General features: G+C 45.3%; 1 protein-coding gene across 1 annotated transcript; it reads right to left on the bottom strand.

Moving 5' to 3' along the window:
* LOC104515700 (polypeptide N-acetylgalactosaminyltransferase 10-like) lies at positions 1-26,706 on the bottom strand (the record flags this gene model as incomplete). Its single annotated transcript, XM_010159782.1, has 6 exons — positions 1-118; positions 1,010-1,193; positions 3,057-3,242; positions 21,396-21,562; positions 25,603-25,741; positions 26,604-26,706. Coding segments are annotated over 6 exons (897 nt in total), but the record flags the coding sequence as incomplete, so codon positions are not given.
* Positions 26,707-26,796: the final 90 nt, after the last annotated feature.

Here is a 26,796-nt window from a genome sequence, read left to right as displayed (position 1 = left end):
CTTAAAGGATATTTCATACTGCTCTCCTCCCCATATCTCCAGACCTGCATCATACCCTCCCAGCTCCCAGAACCACTTTCTATCGACTGCAAACAGTCCTCCAGCCATTACAGGAGACCTTAAGAAAAAACCAGACTCCATATTACAAACACATTCAAACATACAGATCTCCAGCAAAACATTTAAAAAAAACCAAAGCAAGAGTTGACAAATATTCTTTTCACCACCCAGTGCCCTCGGTGCCTTCGCAGCCCCGTCAGAGCATCAAACACCTGGGTTTGCACTACCTACTGATCTCCCACTTGTGCATGAGGAGGGCCAGACCAGGCTCCCTTCAGAACCAGCCAATGCCCCTTCTCCAAAGTGGCAAAGGGTTCCCATCAGGTGACAGGATGTAACCTCTCCCAGAGGGACCCACATGCTGTGTCTGTGGTGCTCTTTGTCCCACAAGTACGATAAGTCATTGAGCTTGACCTCAAAAGGTATTTAGCTGGGTTTTTTGGAACACTGCAGCAGTATAAAGGGCAGCGGAACTGGCTCCGTGTCGGCAAGTGCGGCAACAGCAGAACGTAACTTGACCACGGATTTACTTCTGCAACGCACTGCAATCATCAAAATTGCTGTAATTATTCTGCGAGGTTTTCTTGCCCCCACCCGGGAATGACACGTAAGCTGCCACTGGTTTGTTGTTTTTGGCAGAGCGTTAGGGATTCTGAGTTATGTCTGAAAGATCTCAGTAATAAATGATCGCATTAAGTGTTACACATTACAGTTTTAAATGAAATGTTAACTTCTGCGGAATTAAGGTGGCAAAAAATAGCAATGAAACGGAGAGTATTCACAGCTACTACACAATACATTTCTTTTAAACCAGCAAGGCAAACAGCTGCCAAAAAGCAAGCAGCTTAACACCAGCTTCTGACTTCTACTGCACCGAGGTGTAAAGCAACCCTTGTAGCAGGGTGGTGTTGTTAGCCAGCTCTTAGCGCACTGCGTTTCCGTAACTTACTCAAAGGGATCACTGGGATCAAGTTTCTGTAACTCCGGAGGAATAGGGATCCTCTTGTAATACATCTCCCAGTCAAATGCCCCTCGCATTGCGTCTCCAGCCTGAGTCTCGTATCCGAAGTGGTCATGATCAATAACATCAATCATGGGGCAAACGATAGTCCTGCGGTTCCGGGCAATGCGATCTGAAGATTGGAGAAACGTGTTAGAAAACCCACACCAGTTGGTTCCGTTGACCATGAAATTACAGAAAACAGCATCAACATATGAAGTTGTCCAAGCAACATAGCTTTTTTCCCCGTTGGTGCTCTTTGGGGCAGATGCTGCAATTCATAGCAATTTATCTGGTATTTCTGCAATAATGGAGATATTCAAGCTAAAACTATGGGGATAAAAACACCAGACACTCGTGCTACAGCGACCAGAAGCAGAGTGGAAAGACAGTCGCACTCCCACGGATACCTAAACCACCAGGCTAAAACCGGTCTCATAGTGAACAGCGGTCATGTTAACGAGCGGCCGGGATGTGAACCCTTCCTGCACTGATTCAAAGCCCGGGCAGAAACCCATGGTACCACCTACCTTTAATTGCAATGCCAGAATCCGGCAGGAAGCGATTCCGACTAATGGCACAGCTACCCTCAGCAGGCTGAAGAAATGCAGTGTACCTCCTCCCCTCAACCTTTTCTTCCAACCAAATACTACAAGACAGGATTAATTCCTGCATAACCATCTGGAACTTCTTAAATACTTTATTCCTGAGCTGGTCTCCTGTTGGAAATTCACTTTCAGAGCAGAGGCGACAAACAGTATTTCAGCTTCCACTCTGTGTCTAACAGAAATCCTTTCTACGCTTTAAAATTAAAGCATACTCTCCCTGTTCTCAGTTAAATGGCATTTGGGCTAATTCTGTCCTCCCTCCCTGGGGCTCACGAACCTGCAGATGTTTTAGACTATTACCAGATACAAACCAGTGAAAGCAACAGTATGGCATCCAACAATCCTGCTGACAAATCTGACTAGTTTTTCTTAAATCTCTGCTCGATTATTGCTGCCACAGTTTATTTGACGAAGTTGCACCTCAGAGAGAGCTCTGACAGGCCACTTGCGATAGGGCTGTAAAGGAGACTGGTACTGGCCGGAGGCATACAGGTACCAGAAAGCACTGTCCTTTCAAAGCACCTTTCCCCTGGGAGGGGACTTTTTACAAGGGCCTGTAGTGACAGGACAAGGGGTAACGGGTTTAAACTGAAAGTGGGGAGGTTTAGATTGGATATCAGGAAGAAGTTCTTCCTGCAGAGGGTGGGGAGGCACTGGGACAGGTTGCCCAGAGAAGCTGTGGATGCCCCATCCCTGGAAGTGTCCAAGGCCAGGCTGGATGAGGCTTGGAGCAACCTGGTCTAGTGGAAGGTGTCCCTGCCCATGGCAGGGGGGTTGGAACTGGATGGTCTTTAAGGTCCCTTCCAACCCAAACCATTCTGTGAGTCTGTGATTCAATTAATCATCCTTGAAAAGAAGTGACATCGTAAAACTGATACCTCCTTAAAGATGGAGTACTGCCTTGGAGAGGACTGCATATGCTCTACAAATACATACCAGCAGCTGTCATTCATGAGAAGTATTTTCCACAGACTTGTAGACTATGGAGATAAATACAGCTATACAGGAGAAAAAAACCCTTAAAAGCTGCTAAAAAATTCTATGTAAAGATCTTTTCTGTATCCTAAAGCCATTCCTCTCTGCAAGCTGCTGAGTGACCATGCGATAGTTTACTCCTCTAGCAAGCTGTAAATTATTTAAGATTTCATTTAGTGAGGAAACAGAATACTGTGATCTCTGCTTTTTAATTAAGCAAAGCATATGATATGGTTATTGTACTGTGCAGGTCTCCAGAACCAGAAAAAAAGTATCTTGTGTTACAGGCTACAAGCTGCCAACAATCACCCGAGTCTTGTGGTTGGTTGGTGGTTTTTGTTTGTTTCTTTTCCCTTTTAAAACATTTTATCTTCCTTTTGCCCACGTTTGCCAGCCAAGCTCCACACACTTACCTAACAGAGGGGGCAGCCAGTTCACGTTGGCCTCGCAATGGGAATCCAAGAAGGTGATGACGTCCCCTATGGCCACCGAGGCCCCCAGCATCCGCGTTCTTATCAGCCCTTCTCTCTTTTTGGTCCGGAGGATTCTTACGTTTGGGAACTGGGCCATGTAATCTTCCAGGCGTTTCTTCAGGTGTTCTGCATGAAAATGAGAAATTTAAACACTGTAGCAATTAATTCCTTAGAAATGCAGCCCCTTCTTTACCAGAAGGAGATGTCTTTGAAAATGCAACTTAAACAGTTAACAAATGCAGTAACAGGAAAAAGGAAGTCAGAATAATTTCTTTTAAATCCAAGGTTTCAACATCACTACTTAACCAACACTTCTGAAGATGTTCAAAACCTTAGAAACAATAAAAAAGGAGAGGAACTAGGAAAAGATGGAGGAGTGCAGGATGAGAAAGAAAGCAGAAGAGGAAAGGGAATAAAAGCCAGCTGGCAGATGTCTGGGAGAACTTTATCTGAGCAGGGATTCTCAGGCACTTCTGTGGAAAACCAGGGCAGCTTAGAGGACACACTGTCACAGGACAGTTTATTTCAGAACTAAACTGCACTTGGGCCATTTAGGTTCCGTGAGGTTTCTTCAAAACACACAACATGACTATCCACTCATGCCTAAAGAGCGAGCAGCAAAAAGCCTAGTCAGACATCCCGCCGAGCCGGCACGGCAGATCCAGCCGCTGAACGTGTTTGGAAGGCTACGTTAAATGCTGATCAGGAGATACCTCGAGGAAATATTTATGCTGCTGAATATGGGCTGGAGCCACATGAATTAGCACAGACACTTGTAGTCACCACGATTAACGAGAATTTAAACAGGAGAGCTGCAGAAAAAGATTACTGAGCGATCAAAACAATAGCCAGCTTGTTCAGACGTGGAAATAAAAAGCTGGGTGTACAGAAAGAGTGAGGGGCACACAGCTGTCTTTACATCAAAGAGTGAAGCACCAAAGAAAATCCTAAAAATAGTCGAAGAGCTGATGCTGGCCTAATCACTAACGGGTTCATCTTTAGGCATCTGAAGTTCTGACTGACTTGACAGCAATCCCCATTCACAGCGTGCCAGGGACTGTTCATTAATGCGCCACACTAGCCCCTGCCACCGGCGACCGGTCGAGGAAACAAGCCTCGCTAGGCAAAAGCTGCTTTGTCACATCTAAGCAATTAGCTAATCTGAAATCTCACCCAACAAAATCTGAACAGAGGCAATCATTCAAATACAAAAAACCTCGCACATCTATTTGCCTTAACTACAGGGAACAAATCCACCCCATCCTGTACAGCAGAGCCTTCCGTGGCTCCCAGAGCAGGCACGAAAGGCAGGGGCTGAACAGGCAGGCAGTGCGAGCGCAGCCCTGAACAGGGCGCCAGGGAAGCCATTGGAACAGCTGTCTAAAAAGAGCAAAGGGGCAAATAAACTTAACTGAGTTAGGAGCTCTCCCCCATGGTGCTGACCCAGCAATTGTGCTTCAGGCTCTTAGCTACCGGAGGACAAAAATGGGCAAAATCCCTATGACTAACACACATTCTGCACCTTCTCTTAGAAGCAGCCGTCACCTGCCTTCCTTCAAAGATCACCCAAATCAACTTCTTTGCTTTTGAGGTATTCCTAGCAAGCTCTTTGCCCTTTTCAAAGCTTTATTTAACATTCCCCAGGAATTTTTGCTCACAAATGCATTTTAGTGTTTTGCCTGACAAGTCTAATTGTCCCACAATATCTACATAGGTTTCCCTGCTCAATAGAGGCCTTAGTACTTCTTGCCATCTAGCATGCCTTTCCCTCATCCTTTTCAAGTCTCTTCTGAATAGATCCTCTCAAACAACCAGAAATTTCATCCACTCAATTACAGATTTTTCAAATAAGGGCCTTACATAGAGACTAGATATATTAGTGCAGCTGCCTTCCTCCCGAGGCAGTGGGTAGACTTAAAAAGCCAAAAGGAAAAAAGCACCACCACCACCACTGTTTAACATCACCGCTCAGCCCTGGCCTTTTTTAGCTTATCACAGAAGATTATTTCATCAGGAAGGAGAAAAACAATCCTCACCTCACGCATACACCAGCTAAGCCCAAGGCAGGAGGTACACCTCCGTTAACCTACCCCAGACGAGGCACGTGAGAATGGGAATGGCTGCTGGTGCTCAGTATAACAAAGGAGGTGGCCAGAAGCTCTGGGTCCGATTCCCCTAAGAGTTGCCACAGATACCGTGGGGTCTGGTCTTGCAAGTGCTACAATATTTACATTATCTAAACCAGAACAATCAAGCACTGGAAAGTCCTGAAAAATCTAAAGCTCCAAACCAACGGAAGATAGATACAGACTTTCTGCACCTCCTTATTTTGACAGAGACAAGAAGATGAGACTGTGAAAGACCCCAGAGGTTGGTCTTCCTCCAGTGTGCTGGCCATTTTACGTTTCGGCATGGTACACCTTTCTAACTGTGCTGGCTTGCCGTGCAATCTCACCCCCGTGACACCTGAAGGCCCCGAACCGATTCCTCCAAGGGTACGAGCACGGCACTGCTGAGCCCGCCGCCAAGAAACACGCGCGTGGCTTCGGCTGGTCTCACGCACCCGCAGCTGAGCCCAGCGCCGCGGGACTCGGCCGCGGAGCGGTGACGGTGGCTGCGTGCTACAGGCTGACTGAGGACAGGCTGACTTACATCTACGAACACGCGGTTACCAACGGAGAGATTTCCCCAGTTCTACAGTCTAACTGGAGAACAGAAGGCATAGGGGCCACAGAGTTTTCTCAGGCGAGTACACTGCAAAGAGACAGCGGGAAGGCTAATCCACTGGCTTCCCATTCCATTCCCAACGGCTGGGTTTGATTCTTCAGCACTTCTTCACCAGCTTTCCACAGTAAGAATTACCAAGGCATTTCACACTTGGAGCGAGTAGCCTGCTCTGTGCCACGTTGGTGGGAAACACCTCCCTCCTGAGGAATCTTCCTCTGCCCGCGACGGCTGGAAGCAGCAAGGCACAGCTACGGGTGCTCCCCAGCACCCACGTATTCGCCCTGACGCAGGGGACACACCAAGCGCTGTCCTCGCAGCCAGGAGGGACGACGCTCAGATAAGCTGCTGCCAAGTGCTGCAGGAAAATCCATGCTTGATCACGGCAGTTTGTGAGGTTAAGAGTTACGTACCATGAACTGCAAGTGAGCAGACTTCAGTGTATCTTCTTTCCCTTACGAAGGACTCAGACTTTCAAGCCACCTCGCAAACAATGCACAAAACACAATCAAACATACTTTTCAAAGACAAGGTTTTCTTATTTCCATATCCCCGTGCTATTCCTGCCACCCAGCCTGGCCTCCCTACGCCCAGATGGAAAACAGTTACTTCATTCTATGACAAATATTGCCACAATTAAGTCAATTTTTGCTTTTAAAAGAAAATCTAAAAAAACCCACCCTAAACAAGTGGCATTAACTGCTACAAAATTTTACGAGGCTTTAAAAAATATATTATGGAATCTTGTCACACTGAGTAATTTTTATTACAAGGGTAATTTTCTTTAATGAAAGTTGTTAGGTGAACTGGATGGATTCCAATGGCTGCGCCTACGCCGGGCAAAGTAATACAGCCCAAACATATAAATGAGAGTAAGATTATCTGCAGATTAAAAACTAGGCTGGTAGCTTGCTAACAGACTTTGCAATAAACTTGATATACAGTGTATACATTAATAGTACCAGTCAAGAACTACTGCTTTCTTTATTTTGAGCTGTAAATAAAACTGTGTGAAGATACAGGAGGGGCTTCAACATCAGGCTGCTTAACATAAGCAGTCCCAAAGCTTTCCAAAATAAGATGTGGAGTTGGTGATGCCGGTCATTCTCTCCTGAGATGCAAACATGGGTGGTGTTTTGAGGAAGTCACTGGGCTCTCTTAGAGCAGACTCATGGTCTGGTGGCATTCTGGGACTCTCCAGAGCTCAGATGAGTGAGAAGACCTCCATCTCTGAGTGCAGTCAGTCACGGGCAGCTGCAACTGAGAGGTGCTCAGCACTTCACAGGATTCAAGCTACACGTGTTGAATCATGTGGCCGTTGCTCAGGCTTTTGAGCTGTCAGGGCCATTAACTGATCCCAGGCCTGAAAAGACAGCAGATTTTTTGGGTCCCATCCCATGAAACCTTTATTTTCCCAGGTGGTGAACTCAAAGGAGCTGCAAACCAACCCTTTACTTTCACTCCAGCAAACTGCCCTCTCTGCACAGGAGGACGGAGTAAGGCATTTCAGACTCAACAGAGTTTGTTTGGCAATAACGCGGTTGGCATAAAGTCTTTTTACGTGTGTTCCTGCAACACTTCTGACGTGTTTAGGAGGGAAGGGAGTACCAACATTTGTGACCTTGCGATAGAAAAACCCCTCATTTTAAGTACCAGTCAGGACTTGAAAATATGAGATTTATGTCCTGAGAAAGAATTAAGAGGGAAACATTTCCCCTGTCCTACCAGCGCAGTGTTTCACGGTTCGTATTTACTTTAGACCCGTATCGCCTTTGGCTTCTGAACTTTACACTGCACAGCACATCTGCAACTTTGGCGCCCTTGCTCACGAGCACCTTCAACGCAATCCAGAATTAGCAGCACTGCAGAAATCAGAAACATGCCCGCTTTGCTCAGATGCCACCCATGAGACCCAAGTTCCCTCTGCCCTACACTTGCTCAGGATCCTTCCTCCCGCCGAGGTGCTTTGCTTGTTTATGCGCAGAGGGTGAAGAGAGGTGAAGACGATGGCAGAGCCATTGCACTCTGCAATTTTGCTGAAGGGCAGCACATGGCACAGGAGGCGAGGACTGGACGATCTGCAGAATTGCCCTATAAGCAGACAGGGCTAATTTCTCTTCCCTGAAGGTTATTTTGGCTACTTTCCAAACACCAAAACCCGAAGTGCAACTGTTCATCTGGCATTTGTTGATGGGTCATCCCAGCTTCCCATCCCTACCCTCCCACACGCAGACACGCTTGTTTAAGGTTACAAATGAACCCATTCATCTCCGCCTAGATACTTGCGCCTAACGTGCTGTTTAACAATTTAACAATGGATTATACTTCCTCCTGAATCTATCACAACGTGCAAGCCAGGCCTCCCTGAAACAGAAAGCTCTGCATCATTGAAATTAACTTCTCCCCCTGTTTTGGTGCAGACGAGCAATCCTTTCAAATAGCAAAACGTGCTGTTATCCAAACAGGCAGCACTTACGCTAGTTTTAATTTTCTTTCAGTTTTCACCCTCTGATCACCCAAGTTGGTTGGGAGGATAATAAACTGATTTAATAAATTGTGCTATGAACACCAGTCCCAATAATAGCAAAGCGATTAGGCTGATCACAGCTTTCCAAGCTGAAGCTTCTTACAAACAAAGAAGAAAAGGCCTGGGAAGGGAGAAAATGAGTTCAGTGATTACAGTTCCGTGGTAGAGTCTTAGAGGGGAGGGGACCCAGTTTTCACTCCCCATTCCGCATCAGTGTTGGGTCTCAGCACGTCTTTACAAAGAGAAACTGGGGGGGGAAGGTTTCTGTGTATGGGACAAGTGTACCAGCCCACTTGACAGTACAGCAGTCATCGTTGTTTAGACTGTAACAAAGGTTAGAAGAGTTAGGTTTCTGGAAATCTTATTGATTCTCTGAATGTTTTAAAACCAAGCTTCCACTTTAGGTACAATAAAGGGCACAAAAGCGGAAGCGTGGGGCCTACGAAATAAGCCAGACTGCGAGCTGCTGGGGCAAGGACCACACGCGCGAGCCTGTGCTACTCCAACACGTAGGCTTCCGCTGTATCATCAATCACCTCCTGCATTTGCACTGGGAACCTTCTCATAGCTTCCCCCACCCTACAGCAGGCATCCAAACCCTGCTCAGCTATGGCTTCAGGAGATACCAGTACTGAACGCAGAGACAAAGGTGTAATCTTAAAATGAGAAAATTCACATTTACTGGCATTAGCATATAAATACGCCCAGACTGGAGGGAACGTTTAGTAGGCTGCGTTTCCAAGTAGGGAAATACACAGGGAATAATCAGCTACAGCACAACCTTGTAATCTCTCAGGGAAGTTTCATTTGTAAAGGAAGTCTATTCCAACTGTTTCTTCCTGAGGGCATCCAGAAAAATCCATTTACTCATCCTTCCTTCACGCTGTAAAGTTTAAGCACCTTTTGTTTGTTAGGAGCACCGAAGCCAAGGACTGATGCATACGCCACCCGCATCCTGACTCCCAGGTCACCCCACAACAGCAGTTCTCCCTCCTGCGCCGTAACCCATCTTTCCCAGGGGAAGTCATTCTCATTAGTTTACTCTTCCCCCTTCCCATTTCATTAAATATGTGCCGAGATTAAAGCATCTACTTAGGTTTTTTTCCTCTTCTGTTGACTACATTTGATCTAAAGAGGTGATTTTGTGACTCTCAGTCATTTCCTGGTGATTGCTTCTAACATGAGATACTGCTTTCCGGACATACAAACGAGGGAGCTGCCAGTTTTGGCCTGCATCGCCTTTGTAGCAGCTGAAACAGGAGTGAACTCCTTGCAGCACACTTAATATTCAGCTCGAGTTTGATGTAGCCATGGCGACTAGCGGGAAGGGTATTACTGTCCCAAATACTGCCTTCAACCCAGGGAATCTGTGCCCTCGTGTTAAGGCCAAATAAGTGGTTTTGATTATCCAGTTGTTTAAGCAAGGGAATGTCTGCGCTCCTGCTCAATGCTATCACACTTCTATTAAACGGGTAGATGAAAACACTGAAAAGCCTTAAGACAAGCCGGCACCCCAACAGCATCGCCACTTCCAGCAGTGAGAGGCTGAGGCTCACACCACACGCTGGTTCAGGCCTCTGCCAATTTACACTCCGCTGTCCCTACTACAGTTAAAAATCACGAGAGACCACGTTGGTCTTTAACTGCCCTTAATCTACATCATCACCTGATTTCTGAGCGCTGGGGAGACAGGCAAGAAGGCCGTTTCAGAAGCTTGCTCACAGGACAGAACAAACCCAGGCGAAGAGCAGAGCACGGCTGCAGGGTGCCCGAGTCGGAGGATGCTGTGCTCGAGGGGTTAGCCCGCAGGCACTCGGAGCGCGCGGCAGCGTACGCTCGCTGCTGAGCGCAACGCACCGCGCTGGGTACCGTGACACGCACCGCCAGCGAGACCCAACCTTGCCGCCAGCTGGAGAGAGGCAGGCAGGCAAAGTGTTAAGACATTTCATGCTGAAACATTTTGAAACATATCACAGCTGCGAGATGAAAGCCTTCGAAGTCACGGAGTTTTGCTAGGGAAAAGATATACCAAACCCCCGCAAAAGAAAAACACAACCCAAAACAAACAGGTCCTCAGAGATACTGCTTTGCCTTTATCAGCAGTATTCATGTACAAAGAACTTCTTGGCCTGGAAGTATTTGTTCTTTGCAAAACAACAAAAAGGAAAGATTCCAGAAAGAGCACAATATTTAACAGAAAATTCTACTCCGGACTTTGGTCTTGTTGGAGAATACGCCATTAGGCCCAAGATGTAACCCACTTGAAAGCTGCTTTCATTGGTAGCATGCATCCCTTTGGAGCCCCAGGGCTTTGATCCCAAGTGTCTAAGTGAGGAAGAACAACTACACAGCCTAAAATTAATAGCACAGACCTACAAAAATTTTGCTTTGGGGTTGCAGCCAAACGGAATATTGGAGAACCAGCTGATAATCCTTCCTTCCTGCAGTAGCACTCGTACATTAATAACCATGAACGACAAAGAAAAAGAGAGATTTGTCTTGCAGTCTGTACGTCAGAGACCAGAAAATGAAGTATTTGGCAAATGAAAAAGTTACCAATGCAGCTGCAGGAAAAACGCACATGTTTGACTTGTAGCATGTCAGAAGTATATTTCAAAACCTCACACTTTACTCTTTTCTTCTAGACCTCTTTGCCATCAGTTCCCAATGCTCTTATTTACTTTGCTGGCAAGAAACGCAACTATTACCGTAAGTTACTGACAGCTGCCAGAAAGGTCACTAAATCTGCTGAATCCTGAAGCACAAATCCAGGCCGGTTCACAGCTGTGCTGATACTAAAACATTCCATGGGCAATATTCTCATACCTGACACATTCATTTTAGCTGGATGACAGAGGGGAGAGGGTAGTACCAACGGCTGAAGGCACCCTGGTGCCTTCAATCCCGAGCCTTGGTTTCCACCGTTCAGCGTGGTAAACTACCACGTCCCAGCGGAGACTTCAGCGCGTACTTAGCTTAGGGGTAACAGGCAGCAGTGGTCCTCGTGACATTTATGAATAGATGCTATAATGAGAGGAGGAGTGTGGCATTTCTGTGCTAAGAAAATATCACTGCAATTAAAATGATAGAGAAAAGAAATGTGGTTTAGATTATCCACTTATATTTTTAAATGGCAGCACCATTACCTCCCAATTTTCTCAAAGTGAAGAAGTTTCCACCTTTATCAAAGTCCCTACGTAGGAACAGCTGCTTTGTCAATGCCACCCAAAATGCATGCTTAAATAGCAGAAACCATGATTACCAATAATAGACATCAGATACGAGTACTGGCAGAAGGTGTTTGAATCACATTTCTAATTAACTTCCACACAGAAGCAGCTGTAAAGCATTAAAATGCTGATTTCCACTGCAGCTGGCAGATATCTAGATTTTTGACTCCTCGCAGATGAGGACATGTACTTCAAGGTGAGAATAAAATTAAAGCTGTTTTCCTGCAAACTCCACTAATAGAAGCTACATGCACTGGGTTTCTTAGTAGCAAGCAACGCAGTTAGAGTTATTTAATGAGCTGTAATGGAAACTGCTCAATTTTTTTTTCTTTAACTTTAGTTTGCCAGACATCCTTCACTACACAATAATTAGCTTTGAAAAAGGTCATAGTAAACTGGACCTTTTTAAGCCACTTCATCTCCTTTCTAGAAGCATCCTTCAGCTGCAGCAACTGATCTTAAAAAAACAGGAGATGATGAAAAGTAAACTGGTTAGTTAATTTAGGCTGTCACAATAAAAAAGCTGAAGTAAACAACTACAGTGGGCCCTCAGGTCCCTTGAAACACTAGAGAATATATCTTAAATACTCTCCAGCCATTGCTTGAAGAACAATGCAGGTTTTAGATACCCCTTTAGGAAGGGTATACACAAGTACAGTGTATTTATGTATATATGTTGTTAAAGACACATTAAAAATGAATACTCAAAAAAGAAAAACAAAATCAAATCCCATCCACATTTCCCTAAGGATCCAAAGCAAGCTCGGTCACTGACATCCCTCACCCACAGAATTGGGGAATAAGAAATTACTACTCCCTTTTCATGACCTCGAATAGGACATCTGCATCAGGTTCTATTTTACTGCCCCACTGTTTGGTGCTCACTCCCGAACAGTGTCGGTGAGTTCACTAATCCGCTCCTCCCGCAGCAGCAGCGCTCTGCTGGGCTACCCGCAGGTCACAGCGCAGTCTGGGTCACAAGCATCACCTCTAAGCCGCGGTCACAACCACTTCAACGACTTTGAAGCCTATTCCACTTTGTCGTATTTGCGCCTCTACCAGAACCAGGGATATCCACCAAAGCCAACCCTCTTTCTACATGGAAAAATGACATCGCTGTTGGCTTCCCTCAGAAGCATTTTGCCCTTGACCGTAGTCTCAGAACTGCTCACTGTGACTTTTGCATCTGGTAGTGTTAAACCACAAGACAAACGACCAAGGCCACAAACTGAGCATGGTCAAGCGCCTGAGATTTAATGAGCTACAGGCATCAAAATGAGTATGTTTCAGGACAGAGAATTCATTCTAATGAAAGTAAAGAGCATGCTTGTTTTCTCAGACTTCCCCCTGGAAGAACCAACCTTCCCCGCATACCCAAGGGGACACCTCACTGACAGTTACTTCAAAGCTGTTGTTTATGAGAGTCCAAACAGAGCTGAGATAGCCCACAATGCATTCTAACAGCAAGGAAGAAACATCTTTACTCTATGACTTAATTTACAAAATCTTTTTATCAGTTGTTTGAGACTACAGTTACAACTTCTACAAGAGACCTTGAAAGCAACGTTTAAGAAAAGGTTGTGGAAAAGCATCGCTGCCTAAGAAAAGCTTGGCTTTTTCTTTTTAAAAAGTACGTTAAGTTAAAAAGCCTTAAAAGAATCATATTCAAAATTCAGTAAGAAAGACCGTCACCACTCTGTCCTAAGCACAGGCACTCCGTATCCAGAGATGTACTAACCAGATGCACTTTAGCACATTTAAGAGAGAGAAAAAAAGACTTTTACAATGCATGTGCCTAAAGATGAAAAGATAATCTCTTCAGCTGCATAAATCCTTTACCGTTCCATTTAAAGATCAAAAAGAATTCAAGTATTAAACCCTTTTCTATTTCAGCTACTAAGAACATGATTCCTTTCAATTAAGGCCTGGCAGATGTGGTTAATGGCACAGAGTTGTATTTGCTACATACCTGATGCTGCACCAAACGACACATTAATCACCACTTGCCTTCTCCCTTCGGTGCACCACTTAGTGACTTCTGCCCTTCAGACCAAATTACGCTGCGTGCGCTTCAGCCAAGTGGCCTTACCCACATTTGTTTTTCCATCCAGATTATCCCATATGGCTACCTCCAGAATTACTTGTACTGTAATATAGTGATTTAAAAAGCCACAGGGATTTATCTTTAAAGGGGGGAAAAAAGGGATTTGGCTGTGGCTCCCTCTGAAACTCGGTGAATGGATGAGCTCCGAGATTCCCCTGAGCTACAGGACGGTGTGCAGACAGCACAACGGTGCAAAGCAAAGGAAGCTGACTGGCCCTATGCAAGGGGGAAGGGCAAACAAGGGGGAAAGTGGACAAAACCAAAGCTGAGATAACACTGCTTGGGGAAAACTCTCCTTGGACTCCTTCATTAAAAGGCCTCAGCGCCTTTTCCTGCCTTTCAGAGATGAGCAGTGGCCCATGCCAGTCTGGGCTCACAGTGCTTTGCAGTCTCACGTGTCAAAGAGCAGCTCTAATTCCTACTGTACCAAGACCTACTGAAAAATAATACAACTAAAGGAAAAAGTAAGTAAAAGTGGTGAAAGAATAAGAAAAACAGAATTAAAAAAGGCTAAACAAATAGGTAGTGTCAGGACTCCATACAGATACAATTCTCACAAATTAAAATAAGGCTCGTGGCAACAGGGTCGTCTTGGAAGAAAGATGAAGTTGGAATCCAAAACCTCCATAACGACCCCGCAGGGGAAAATGAGATCCCATATACCTCACAAAACAAAATTTTCTCCTTGAAATCACACATAGCCAAGTATACCCATCTCTTGGATAACCGCATCCTAAAATATACTGTGTTTAACCTCAAAGCCAGAAGATGGACTTTGCAAATGTCACTGTCGTATGGGGTTAAATATACGGCACTACACCAGCTGAATCTGATACTCGCCCCAGTCACGGGTGCGGGTTTTGACTGGTAACTGGGAGAGGGATGTTAAGTTTTCGTGTATTGCCACTGCACAGACACACCACGCCGTAAGGCAGGCGGCCCAGCTGGGTTAACACTTCCAGAACAATCCTGACATGTGGAGACTGCAATATTTTCAGTGCTGCCACTTCCAGCTTTACTGCTGTACCAACACCGTGCCTTGCATATAACGCACGCTTCAGAGATGACTGATGCTGCAGTTCTCGTTCTTCAGCAGGGACACCACTTGTTCTACAACACTGTCATTTACACAAAAATAGTCTTAAAAATGAGTAAGAACAGGCTGTCAGTCAATATGCAAATAACAACGTTGAAACGTGACTTTTCTATGAAATTGAAGCACTTAGCCACAATCACTGATTTCTGCCAAGCTAAGCTAGAAAATAAGACACCCCCAAAGTGCTTCTGAACCTCCTGTGTGGCATGTGCGTTTTCCTCTCTGCACAGAGCTAGCCCCAGGTACGTGGCAAGATGTTTTTTTTAAATGACATTCAGCAATTAAGTCACTTCTAGAACACAGTAAGTGTCTTGAATAACTTAAAATTTTCAATTGCTGCAGAGGGTGAAAAGGTAAAAACCCTACCCTGCTCTACATTAAAGGAAGGGCTGAAAAATACCTGAGGTCTGTTTGTTGCAGATAAACATACAAAAGCAAACAATTAGTTTGAGAGGTATTGGTGTTCCCCAGACAGTTACACCTTTTGGTGACCTGACAAGGGAAATGAGGCACCAGGGCACACAGGATGCTTGTGCAGCTCATGGTCTCAGGCCTACTCTTCCAATACATTTGGAATCCTTCATTCTGAAGTTTCTGTACCTATAAAAGGCATCTTGACTTTCCCCGCTGCCTCCCATGACAGCCTCGTGGACAAAGTGATGAAACCTGGGCTAGACAAGCAGACAGAAAACTAGCTGAGCTCTGCGAGCTGTAATCAGCAGCACAAAGCCAAGCTGGAGGTGCAGACTGTCGCTAGCTGTGCGCCCCAGGGACCAGGATCAGGGCTAACAGCACTGCACGTCTCCGTGCAAGCGCTGGGCGAGAGGCTGGGCGCACCCTCAGAAGGCCCGCGGATGGTAGGCGCCTGGGAAGCACGGCTGACGTGCCACTCACAGGGCCTCTGACAGGCGAGGAAATGGGCCAACAGGAACCTCATGAACTTCAGCAGGTGAAAAGGTGAATTCCTGCCCCCATGGAGGAGTAACCCTATGTACCTGGCCTGACTGGGCACCCAGCAACTGGGAAGGAGCTTTGCAGGAGGACCTGGGAGTCCTGGGGCACAAACTGAAGTACAGGAAATACTGCTTAAACTAAGGTCTTGTTTAGTTTTAAACTAAGTTGCTGTAGGAGTGACAGAACAGCAGAACAAGTACCCCAGAGACAGTGTGGAGTCTCCATCCTTGGGGATTTTCAGCACTTGAATGAGTAAGATGCTGAGAAACCTGCTGCGGCTGAGCAGCAGGGTTGGGTTAGATGGTCGCCAGACATCCTCTCCCACCTCAACTATTTGTGATTCTGTACGTGTTCCAGTCCAGCCTCCCCCTGAAAGAGATCTCTTCTCCAAAACAGACAGAAGAGAGGAGAGTTTGACTTCTGCCTTTCACAAACCCGTAGCATATATTTGATGTTCCGGTGCTGTACAGAGCAGTGATACGTATGTATCAGGCAAAAAGAAAAGAACATTTAGACAAGGATCCCGCAAAGAGACGATGTGCCATCCCCTGCCCCTGTTCCTTCAGCTTAAGCCCTTTCATCTATCTCGCAAAAGACAGAGGACAGCTTCACATCTGTTCACGCACACACAGAGGTAGCTTCTACAGCAGACATGGCCACGAGCTGCAAGAATTAGGTGGAAATCATCCATTTTGTACAAGACAGGCACGAGAGATGAACGGCTCGATTTCTCCAACCACGGCCACGTTCTGACTGCAGGCCTAGGGACGGAAGCAGACCCTGAAGAATGATGAGCTGCCTGTCTGTTATTCGCTGCCTGCTATCAATAATCAAATGCCATCAGAGCTGACACAAAACCCTGCAGCGTTACCAACTGACCCGCATTTCAACTTCTCCTCCCCTCCTCCCCTTTCTATTGATATAAAAGAACCCACTTACCACTCAGCAGCATTGTAATTAAATAATCAAAAAGCAAACAAATTTCACATCTGACAATCCCCAGGAGAAAACCGATATACCCGAAAAAAAGAGTTTTAGTTTACTTGGGGCCATTCTCGCAACAACAGGCTCAGAGGGATATAATTAGTACCCTGCAAGCCGGCATATGAAAAGGCTTAATTTAACTGACATCAGAACTGAAGAATAGCTATAGAAATTTAAAGTGAAGTCACAAATCCACCCAGGACTGCCACAGCTAAGCGTTTTTGGTTTTTTATGAGCAGGAATTTTCAAGTCGTAATTCACATGTGCTGCATTCTGATTTCCATCCGTCCAGAAGGGTGGGTGTTATTCCGGACCACCCTGCAACAGCCGAGGTTAATCGGAGGAGGTCGGTCTGGGGTGCTTCAGCAGTTCTCAGCAGCGCACGGGAATGGGCAGACAACACCAGGCAGGTTAATCCTTCTTCTCCAAGTCAGCTGAATGGGTGCCTCCCTCTCCCATGTCACCTATATTCTGCACATCAAAGCCCAACAACTGTTTTGAAATGCTTATGGTCAGGCGAAGAAAGTCCTTCTATCACTGACATCCAGGCTAAGTCTGTGGGGTAGAAAGCGTAATATTCATGGTCTTATAAGACAAGGGGCAACGGGCACAAACTGGAAGGCAGGAAATTCCATCTCAACATGAGGAAGACATTCCTTACTTTGAGGGTGCCAGAGCACTGGAACGGGCTGCCCAGAGAGGCTGTGGGGTCTCCTTCTCTGGAGATACTCAAAACCCACCTGCATACATTCCTGTCCAACAAGCTCCGGATGAACCTGCTCTGGACTAGATGATCTCCAAAGGTCCCTTCCAACCCCTAACATTTTGGGATTCAGTGATACTCTGTTGTGACCAATGACACGTGCTGGAAAGCAGCTTCTTTTGAGCTAACTCAACCGATCAAGGGAGTCCCCACAAAGAACGATGCGTCAGCAGAGGGCTGTTGGAGGTGCCACCACGGACGCACCTCCAGGCAAACTGGGCGCCACCACTGCACTGTATTGGGCTGATCCCCCCCACAGGGCGCCTTTCCCAGAGCACTGGGGTTGATACGGAATCCAGCACTAGATCTGGTTGAAGTAAGACTACGTTTTGATCATTGCCATTACACTACAGGCAGGCAAAATTTCCATACAGCAAGTTGTTCCAGCACATTTTGATTTTTCAAATAGAAAGCATAGGAAACATTTCAAAAACACGACTCAAAGCTCTTGCTGCTCACTGTTAAGATTTGCTGTCATCAGGACAGTCTTTTTTTTGGCTGAAAAATGTTTATTGCTAAAGGTCACAGAACTGTCTGTCTCAAACAAATTAAGAAATAAATGGTTGTTGACACGTCCAGATGATGATTCATGGGTCCAAGAGCTCCAACAATGCCAAGCGCCACAGCTGCCTCTCAGGTATGCTGCAAACCACAGCAGCCACCAACTAACCCAGAAATCTGTCTTCACTCTGCTATCACTTTGCTAGCCAATTTCTCAACCCTCTCTGGAGTCAACCCAAAACTTCCTTACTCCCAGGCTTAAAAACAGATGAAAAACTATGAAAGTAACATCTGTCAGAAAAAACACTCGTGTGCAGTAGCCAGGTTTCCACACTTACTATTGCTATTATTAGCAAAGTGCTCTTTACACCATGTGAAGCAGAGATTCTGTGTATGAGATACACAGATGAAAGAGGCTGATGGATTGACATGCCCCCACCTACAGAAACCAGTGCAATAGCAGCACGACAGCAATGCTGACAGAACCTCAAGGGCAGCTTGGCCAAGCCCAGTATATTTAACCCCAACACAGGTCAGTACACAAGAAATGCTAGCAAGCGGAAGACAGTGCTAGGGAAAGCCAAGTTCTTGAACGTTAGTCTTTTTAAAGAGTTATTAAAGTGCTAGCGGGCTGTTTAGACAACCCTCACATGAAAGGCCATCATGAGGTACAGCAGAGTGTATCTGGTATTTTATCTTGACAGGGTAACCTCTCGATAAAAAAAATTAATAATAGATTTTTATGGAGCGATTATCCTTTTCATCTTTTGTTCTTCACTGGAGATTATGACGACTATTTACTGATCTCTTTGGGGGAGAAGCTGACATTTACTGTTCATACTATGCCTCTCTGATCTTGAACGTGGCCTCTACTATAACTACGTTCAGCAGTGATTCCATAATTTTACAAGAAAAATGCTATTACAAATTTGTGGGACTAGCATTTGAAGCAGAAGCACAGCATTGCACCTTGCAGACAATGCAGAGAACTAATCATTTATGATTTTTACAGAAAATGAAGAAATCTCTCCTCATTCTTTTTACTGCTCGCTGGTTCTGTGGCACAGCAGTGATGATGACCAGCTCAAACACAGGGGTCTTACCACCTGCCCAATTTAATCATGAGAAACTGATAACCAGAGCAGTGGCCTAACAGCCCAAATCAAAGAAAATGCCCTTTTCAGACATAACACATGCAAAGTTAAAGTCTTCCTGGAGCCTCTGCTCCTTCCTGCAGTTCAGACTGATGTGTTAAATTATCAATTCTCAGGCCTTGGGTTGTAGTGGCTTTTTTTGTTTGTTTGTTTTTCATACATACAATGGATAAACTAAACCCAGAAATTTGTAACCAGCAGTCTTTCGAGTCAAGATCACATGCGTAGGAGTTAACAGCCTCCTGAAGACTAAGAATCTATTTAAGCCCAGGGAGGGATGTGGAAGCCAGCCCCAGTGTGGTTAAGGAAGAATGCTGACTGCTGGAAAAGGAGCAGCAACCAGCAGGAAATGCTACGGTGCAGATACAGAACTGACAGCAGTGGAGGAAAAATGTTTCATCCTAACCCGTAATTGTCCCAACATGCATAGATCAACTGAGCTAGCAGGAAAACACTGGTTTAAAAAAAAAAAAAAAACAAAAACAAAAAACAAAAAACAAACTACAAACCAAAAAGGGGGTTTTATTAGCACTCTTTCTGCATCTGACAATTTAGCTCACTGTCCAACACCAGGAGTCTTTCATATGCACCTATAAATAGATACTGTGCACAAATTCATCTCAGCTACTTCTTGCAACCCTGGTATGGAAGATGGGTGACCGACGGAGGAGAGCTTGCATCTTATCAGAGGCAGGTGGAGCAAAGCAAGAGCAAGCTGGATGAACATGGTGTGTACAGACTGATGAGGAGCAGGGGTGGGAGACCCAGGAGCGCTCTTTTGCCTGGTCAGAAGAGACAAGGAAAATAGATGTACAGGAAACCAGATTTCATTACTTTTACTTCTCTCAAAAGAAACTTGTTTGTATAATTCAGCTGCACTTAGAGCATCAGCTTGTCTAATTTGCTTCTAGACTAAGCAGAAATAAGGAGACCTTGCTGGGAGGGTGGTTGGTTTTTTTTTTTTTCCTTTCACAGCTTAGTCTGGAAATCCTCTAAAGAAATACTTATTTCATATGACATTGATTTGTTCAAACCAGCACGCCTTGCTTGCAAACTAGAGGTGTACTTTAGAACGAACGTTGGGCAGTGCTTATTTCAAAGTCACTATAGGTCCGAATGTTAAATACTCATGAGCTTGTTTCCAAGCTCATTTCGGGAGCTGCCTACGTGTCAGATGTCTGGGGTGTATCCACCAGTATCTCTGCAGAGAGCTCTTTTCCCCCAGTTGAGTAATTTCAGTGGCAGGACTTGAATTCTGCAGCTCATAAAGCTGAATAGCCTTTGTAATTTTAAAGGAGAAAATAAGAGTTGCTAGATCTGATCATAATCTACCCTCTTCCACACAGGAGAAGACCACTTACTTCAGAGGACTTTCCCTGTGATCCTTCTAGCTATGCAATGTCTACATGACAGAGGCGTTCATTCCTCCTTCCCTTGATCGCCTTTCCCACCACAGCAAGGGCGCAAACTGCGAGAAAACTCTAGCTTGGTTTGTATCGCACAGCGTTTAACGGTTCAGAGGCAGAGATCCCTTGGCTTTCTGCTGCAGAACGAGTAAATTCAGCAACTACACCTACATGTTGCTGCTGCATTACAAGTGGTTCTCCCGTTAGCGTTATGCCAGCGGCTACACGTCTTTGCATGCAGCCCAAACCCAATCCCCGGCGACCACTCCTGGCAGCGCGGTATGAAATTAGGAGCGTGGTTGCAAGCAAGTCAGCAAGTGAGAGCAGGCAAAGGTTTTGACATTGCAGATTTACTTCCAATGAGCACAAAATTCAGGAGAAAAGTAAGCCAAATGACAGGCAGTTCGAGGTGGAAACCTTTTATTGAGGCTTCTTTTACCAGTTTTTGTGGCTAGGTGAAAAAAAAAAAGCCAGAATATGAGGAGTGAGCTATTCTCCCCTTTCTTTTTTGTATTCTAAGTATCAAACATTTAACCCAGGGGTTAAATGTCAAGGGCTACACAGGCTCTTAGCAGAATATTAAAACAAGCTTCCCTATTTATTCCCATTGTTCAAAACGCAGCACAGCCCACGCCATCAGCAGCTAAACCAGCACAAACACAATATGGAATGTGAGCTTTTTGCTAGACTTTTGGTCTTTCAGATGTACTGGAGCAAGGTTCACCCGAGCTCTGCTGCTGGCAAGTAAAAAACCTCAAGTTTTACACATATTTGCAAGTTCATTGATCCCTTAGGTAGGGAAGCGCAGGTGGAGCTGTACATACACATTATCATACCTCTGTCGCTGAAGTCATCCACCAGCACTATCTCTGCTATCAGCTCAGGAGGGGAGCGGTTTAGGACACTGTGCACTGTCCGGAGGAGGGAGGACCATCCTTCGTTGTGGAACGGTATTATCACGCTAGTGTTCGGAAGCTTCTCCAGGTACAGCTTATTCTTGCAGCTGGGCACAGGTAGAGTAAGGTTAAAAGGTGGTGCCAAAACACTTCCATATTAATTACCAGCAAATAACTTAGTTCATCCTTTACTCCTCAAATCGATGTAAAGCGCCTGAAAAAAAAAAATAACCACCCCAACTTGCAGGCCTTATCAAACCAGTGGTGATCAGTCTACCTGGCAAAAAATATAGACATTCCATATGAAGTGGGGACTGTTAATGGTCAGGGACACTTAGCAACAGTCAGAAGGATCCACTAGGTGCTGAAGTCACTTTTAAAGAAAACTCTAGTTATAGCTTAAGATACAGAAATCTCTAACACTTGTTATTCCTGTCTTTATACCTCAAAAAATCACTAGGAAGAGGAATTTCTGCAAAGTGGTTTGAGAAGTTGAATGTATCTCTTCCGGGCACTATCGGCATATTGTGTTAGCTCACTTGTTCCCAGGTTTCAGAGAAGCAAATAACTAATCACATGTGTAACTGCCATTCAGTTTTTTAAACAAAATGTGCAGAAAGGACGGACTTTGTGTGACAGCAGCTTCCCTGAACATGCCCAGAAGTTCAAGACATTATGAACAACAGAGAGAAAGACAGGAGAATTGCGTGGGAAGAACTGCTGGATAAACAAACCCACCTCTCAGTAACAGATCAACCTCCCACCTCTACCAAAGGCTTCCTTTGCCGTGCTGGACAGACCGTTCAGATTACAACCAGCCAATCTCGTGTTCCCCATTTCTCAGCAGGGCTAGTTTGACACCCGGGATCAGTTCTGCAGACGGAAGTGGAGCAAGCTGGGCTTTGAACACAAAGCACTGCAGAACTTGGCCAAGGCTGGAGTCAGCTCTGCAGAGTCCCCCTGTGGATCCCTTTGATTCGGGGGTATGTCCCCACAGCATTAATCTTCATTTTGAAATAGGGGTAACGCTCCCTGGCCTCATGGGAGTGTTTTCAAGGCAGCGTCACAAAGCAAATTCCAACTGCAGCAGGAAGGGCAGTGTTTATTTTCCCGCAGGTGTGGCCCTAGTAGTGGAGTTTGAACAGGTAAGACCTAAGCCGTACAATGAACAATTGTAGTTAACGAACATCCAGCAGCTGCTCTCCAGCAGACAAAAACCTATTGTATGCCCAGAGCGCCACGTGTCCGGTGCAGCACGGAGGTGGTGTTTGGAATATATTAACGACACTGCCAGCAGGGCAGGCTGCCCTCTCCACTAGCAGGGAGGGAGGTCACACTCCTCTCCCTGCCCTGCCCCAGCACCAGACCCTTGCACAGCCTGTACCAGAGCAGATTTGCAGACTCTCTCCTGCCGGGTTTACGTTACGTGCGCAGTGAAGTGCACGCATGCAGGTAATTCCCTCCCTGTACTCCGGAAAGGCAAATGGGAACAAAAGTGGCTCTAGCAGTGGCAGCTTTTTCCTGGTACCTTTCCCAGGGAATGGAGAAGGATGCACCTATGTTACACAACCTCAATAAATCTGTGATTACAGGAAGCGACTGTGGTGCCTGCGTAAAAGGACAGTAGCTTATTCTGGGTCTAATGAATCGTCTTGGGGTGCTGCCAAGGGCTCGCAGGCTCCGGCTGCAACGCACAGATGCAAGATGCAAAATAAAGCTGCATGGAGCGCTTTCATCCAGCCCTTGGCATTGCAATGTTAACCTTCCTCCGAGATAGCTCCTAGCCATAATTCTCTTCCAATATGAAAAAAGAACCTCCAGATCCCTTCTAATTCTTCTTAGTCAGAAAACAAGAATTCTGGTTTAACTTTAACAAGTAGCAAACTTTAGCTATTATGTTTAACCATTAAGCATGGAAAGAAACTGTTTCTCTCCAGCTACCACATCTACAGTTGCTTTAGGAAACCTGCAAAATTAGTATTTAGTACTAAAAACCCAGAAGCACTTAAAAGTAAATGTTAGCAGGGAAAGACAAGTGTTGAAACAAACTGCTGTATGTGTGCACCAGATAGATCCAGTCTGCACCCCCACCCAGCCCTTTGATTCCAGTGACTAACGGAAAGCAGAGGTGACATTATTTGGTATACAAAGGCCCACATAAACCATCTCAGAAGAGAGGAAACACATTGGCTGCTTCTTTGTCCCTCCCACCCAGGCCAGCTGTTGGGAGAATCCCAACCGTGGCCCCAAAGCTCAGGGAAAGGAGAGGACAGATGCTGCATTGCTCCCCAGTTCACCTCCCCGCCGTCTGCGGGCACATCTCCACACAGCAGTCGCTATTATCTCTTCCTGTGTGTAAAAGGCTCAGTAAAGCAAGTGCTCTAAACCAGCTTGCTTCCTTCCAGAATGCTCTTTACGGACTTTGCCTCAGCAAACTTCATTATAAATTGCCCTCATCAAGCTCCCAAATAACACAAACCATACCATTTCAAGTGTATCTTTTTTAATGGGCACAGGGAATGCACAGCAGGCCTTTTCAGTCATGAATTTCTTTACTGCAAATCTCCATTATACGTAACCCCACGCCCTGCCCAGCTAATCCCAGCATCCATTATATACAAGCTGTTTATCCTTTCCTTGAGATCTCCACAATTATAACTCGCTACGCTGGGGGAAAGGATGTGTCAAGCAACAAGCAAACAGCTGCGGTTGCATCATTAATCACAGCTTAAGTTGCTGGTGACCCAGGCACTTCACTTATTAATTTTAACCAGGGACTGTAGTTAGAAGTTGTTAGTTAAAAAAGTTAGTAAACAGCAGAATTAGCAATGAGAAGTCAGCAACTGTGGGAAAAACCAGGTACCAGGTACCAGGTAACCAGCGAGGTAACATATTACATCCTCAGATGAGGAAATACTGGCATTGTCTGAAGCTTACATTCCCAGAGCCCAGGGCAGCCTGTAAATGGAGGCCAGGTATGATTCAGGTTAGCAAACTCAAACTGTATGTCCTGGAACTTGAGTACAGACTGATCAACAAGCATCTTCACTTACCTGATTTATGTCTATGCTTAAAATTTTCAGCTGCATGCCTAAAATATTTATGAAGCTATACTCGCTACTCTGGTTTATGAGTTTATTGAGAAAGGGTGTCAAGGCAGTGTGTTTGATTAGTTTGCTGTGACAGCTGAAGGGGTAATCTCTCAAATGTGCAACTAACAAATTATAAACCCTGACTTCTGGAAGTTATGTCTCATGAATAAACTAGATGTTGAATTCAGATTCACTAATGTGATAGAGACGGTTTTACACAAAACGAGCTTCCATTTAAATGTCTAACAATGCTTTCAGATTAAGAACAGCACAAACAGTATTTAAAAACCTCTCAGCTTTGCATAAACAAGGGCTATGTCCTAACTGAATCACAGTTGCTAATGAAAAACTCCTTCTGGCTTGCACAAAATCCAGTTTGACACCATCCTAAGGGATAACGTCCAAAAATAGATGAACTCAAGAGCCAGCATTCAATTGGAACTAGTTTCTACTCATAAACCCTGATGAGGTTTTTATGAGGAAGATGTCTGAGAAACTAATCCATAAATCAGAAGGAGATCTGATTAAACTCCTCACGCATAGTTGAGTGGAGCTACTCAAATCTTGCTCTGCTCCTGAGCATTTCACAGCCATTTCCAGCTAGTGGCCAGCGTAAGAGCTGGCCAGTGTTTAGTGACCAAGTCACCACCTGACGACACTTGGGGCATTTACACCACCTCCCACTGCAGAAAGAGCCAGCTCCACCTTGTTCGTTGCTGGAAGTCGCTGGCTGTGTCAGTGGGGTCCGGAAGTGAACAGCCACATTGCAAGAGGTGAAGGAAGTAGCTGCCTCTGGGCTAAGGTTGAGATCTCTTTGCACAGGGTTATGCATATTTGGTAATTTTAAGTCTTCTGGAATCAAAAGGGGAATTTTTGCCCAGATTTGGTCTCCTCCATTTCCCACTGCAATACACTGTAGGATACACCACTGTGAAAGGACTGCATCTGATGAACAAAGGTACCAGACCCCATAATTAGAAGAGCACACTCCTGCAGCTGCGGTAATTTTGGGCTTGTAAACTTTTACTCATAGAAATGCAAAACTATATACTCACTTTGGATGCCTGATGTCTGGAAGGGAACGATTCAGAGAAATTTTGTCACTCACAAAAATATTAAAGCCATTTTCCCTGTATGCCTGGTCCACACGCTCTGCATCAGTCATTGGGTAAGGTTTTCCCTGTTCTCCATTTCCTATAGATGGACAGAAAGTAAACACGCATCATTACTACTAATTGGTGCTTAACGGGCCAGAAACTAATCCGTATGTCAAAAGGAGAGCAGTCATCTTGCAGCCCTTTGAAAACTCCTGCATTAGCTCAGTGCTGTAGGTCACACGTAGCACTGGGTCAGCCACGTCACCCTCTCAGTGCTGGTGGATAAGCAGTTGTGCCACGAACTGCTCCGCTGTGCAAATCGCAGAAGGCAAGGCTTCCTTCCCACACCGGAAACAGACGAAGGGGCTGTGGCAACGCTAGGGAGGACCTACAGGATGATTTTTGTCTCGCTGCAGGAAGAATACATATGGTCTGAATATCTGATCACGGTTGCTTTTTTCGGCGCAGATGGGTGTGTATATTTAACAACCTGAGCTCTTGCACAGAGGAGGCAGAGCCCTTCCAGACACCCCAGTGTAAAGCCGTGACATTCAAAACGGGTCCTTTTCTGCGACAAGACCAAACTTGGAATTACGGAATAAAACTTGCATGAGTGTTACAATCTAGGACATTTTTCTTATCCCTCCTTCTTCCTTTCTGGATCACCCATTTTTGGGACAGGTGCAGGCACACATTTTTTGGTAAGCTTTTTAAAAATCAATACTGCACCCATCCTAAAAATACCAGCATGTTACCAACATATTTTCACCTCAAAATGGTTATTGTGGAGTTGAGGGAAAAGGCTTTAGCTGGGATTAACACACAATAACTGTTGCATCATGTCAAGAACATCACCTTGACCCTGAAGTTGAACACGCTGTTCTGCACTCAGCCTACCAAATAAAAATCCAACTAAATTACAATCTGTATTAAAACATTTTTATAGTAATCTTACATACCTACACGCTCAGAGTCCCTCCTTATAGCTTCTCTGTTATGCCAGTCCTTTGTCCTTTGTCCATCTCCAAAGTAAGGGTCTTTCTTTTGCCTCACGTATGATGCCTTTCAAACAAAAGATTGGATATATTAAATACACAGCATGTGAAATTTTTTCTTTAACAACCTCCCTTTCTTGCAAGAGAAGATTAAACA

The sequence above is a fragment of the Eurypyga helias genome, unplaced genomic scaffold (genome assembly GCF_000690775.1).
Source record: "Eurypyga helias isolate BGI_N326 unplaced genomic scaffold, ASM69077v1 scaffold25679, whole genome shotgun sequence".
In the NCBI taxonomy this organism is placed as follows: Eukaryota; Metazoa; Chordata; class Aves; order Eurypygiformes; family Eurypygidae; genus Eurypyga; species Eurypyga helias.
Note: the sequence above shows the minus strand (reverse complement) of the source record. Positions and strands in the feature narration are given on the sequence as shown.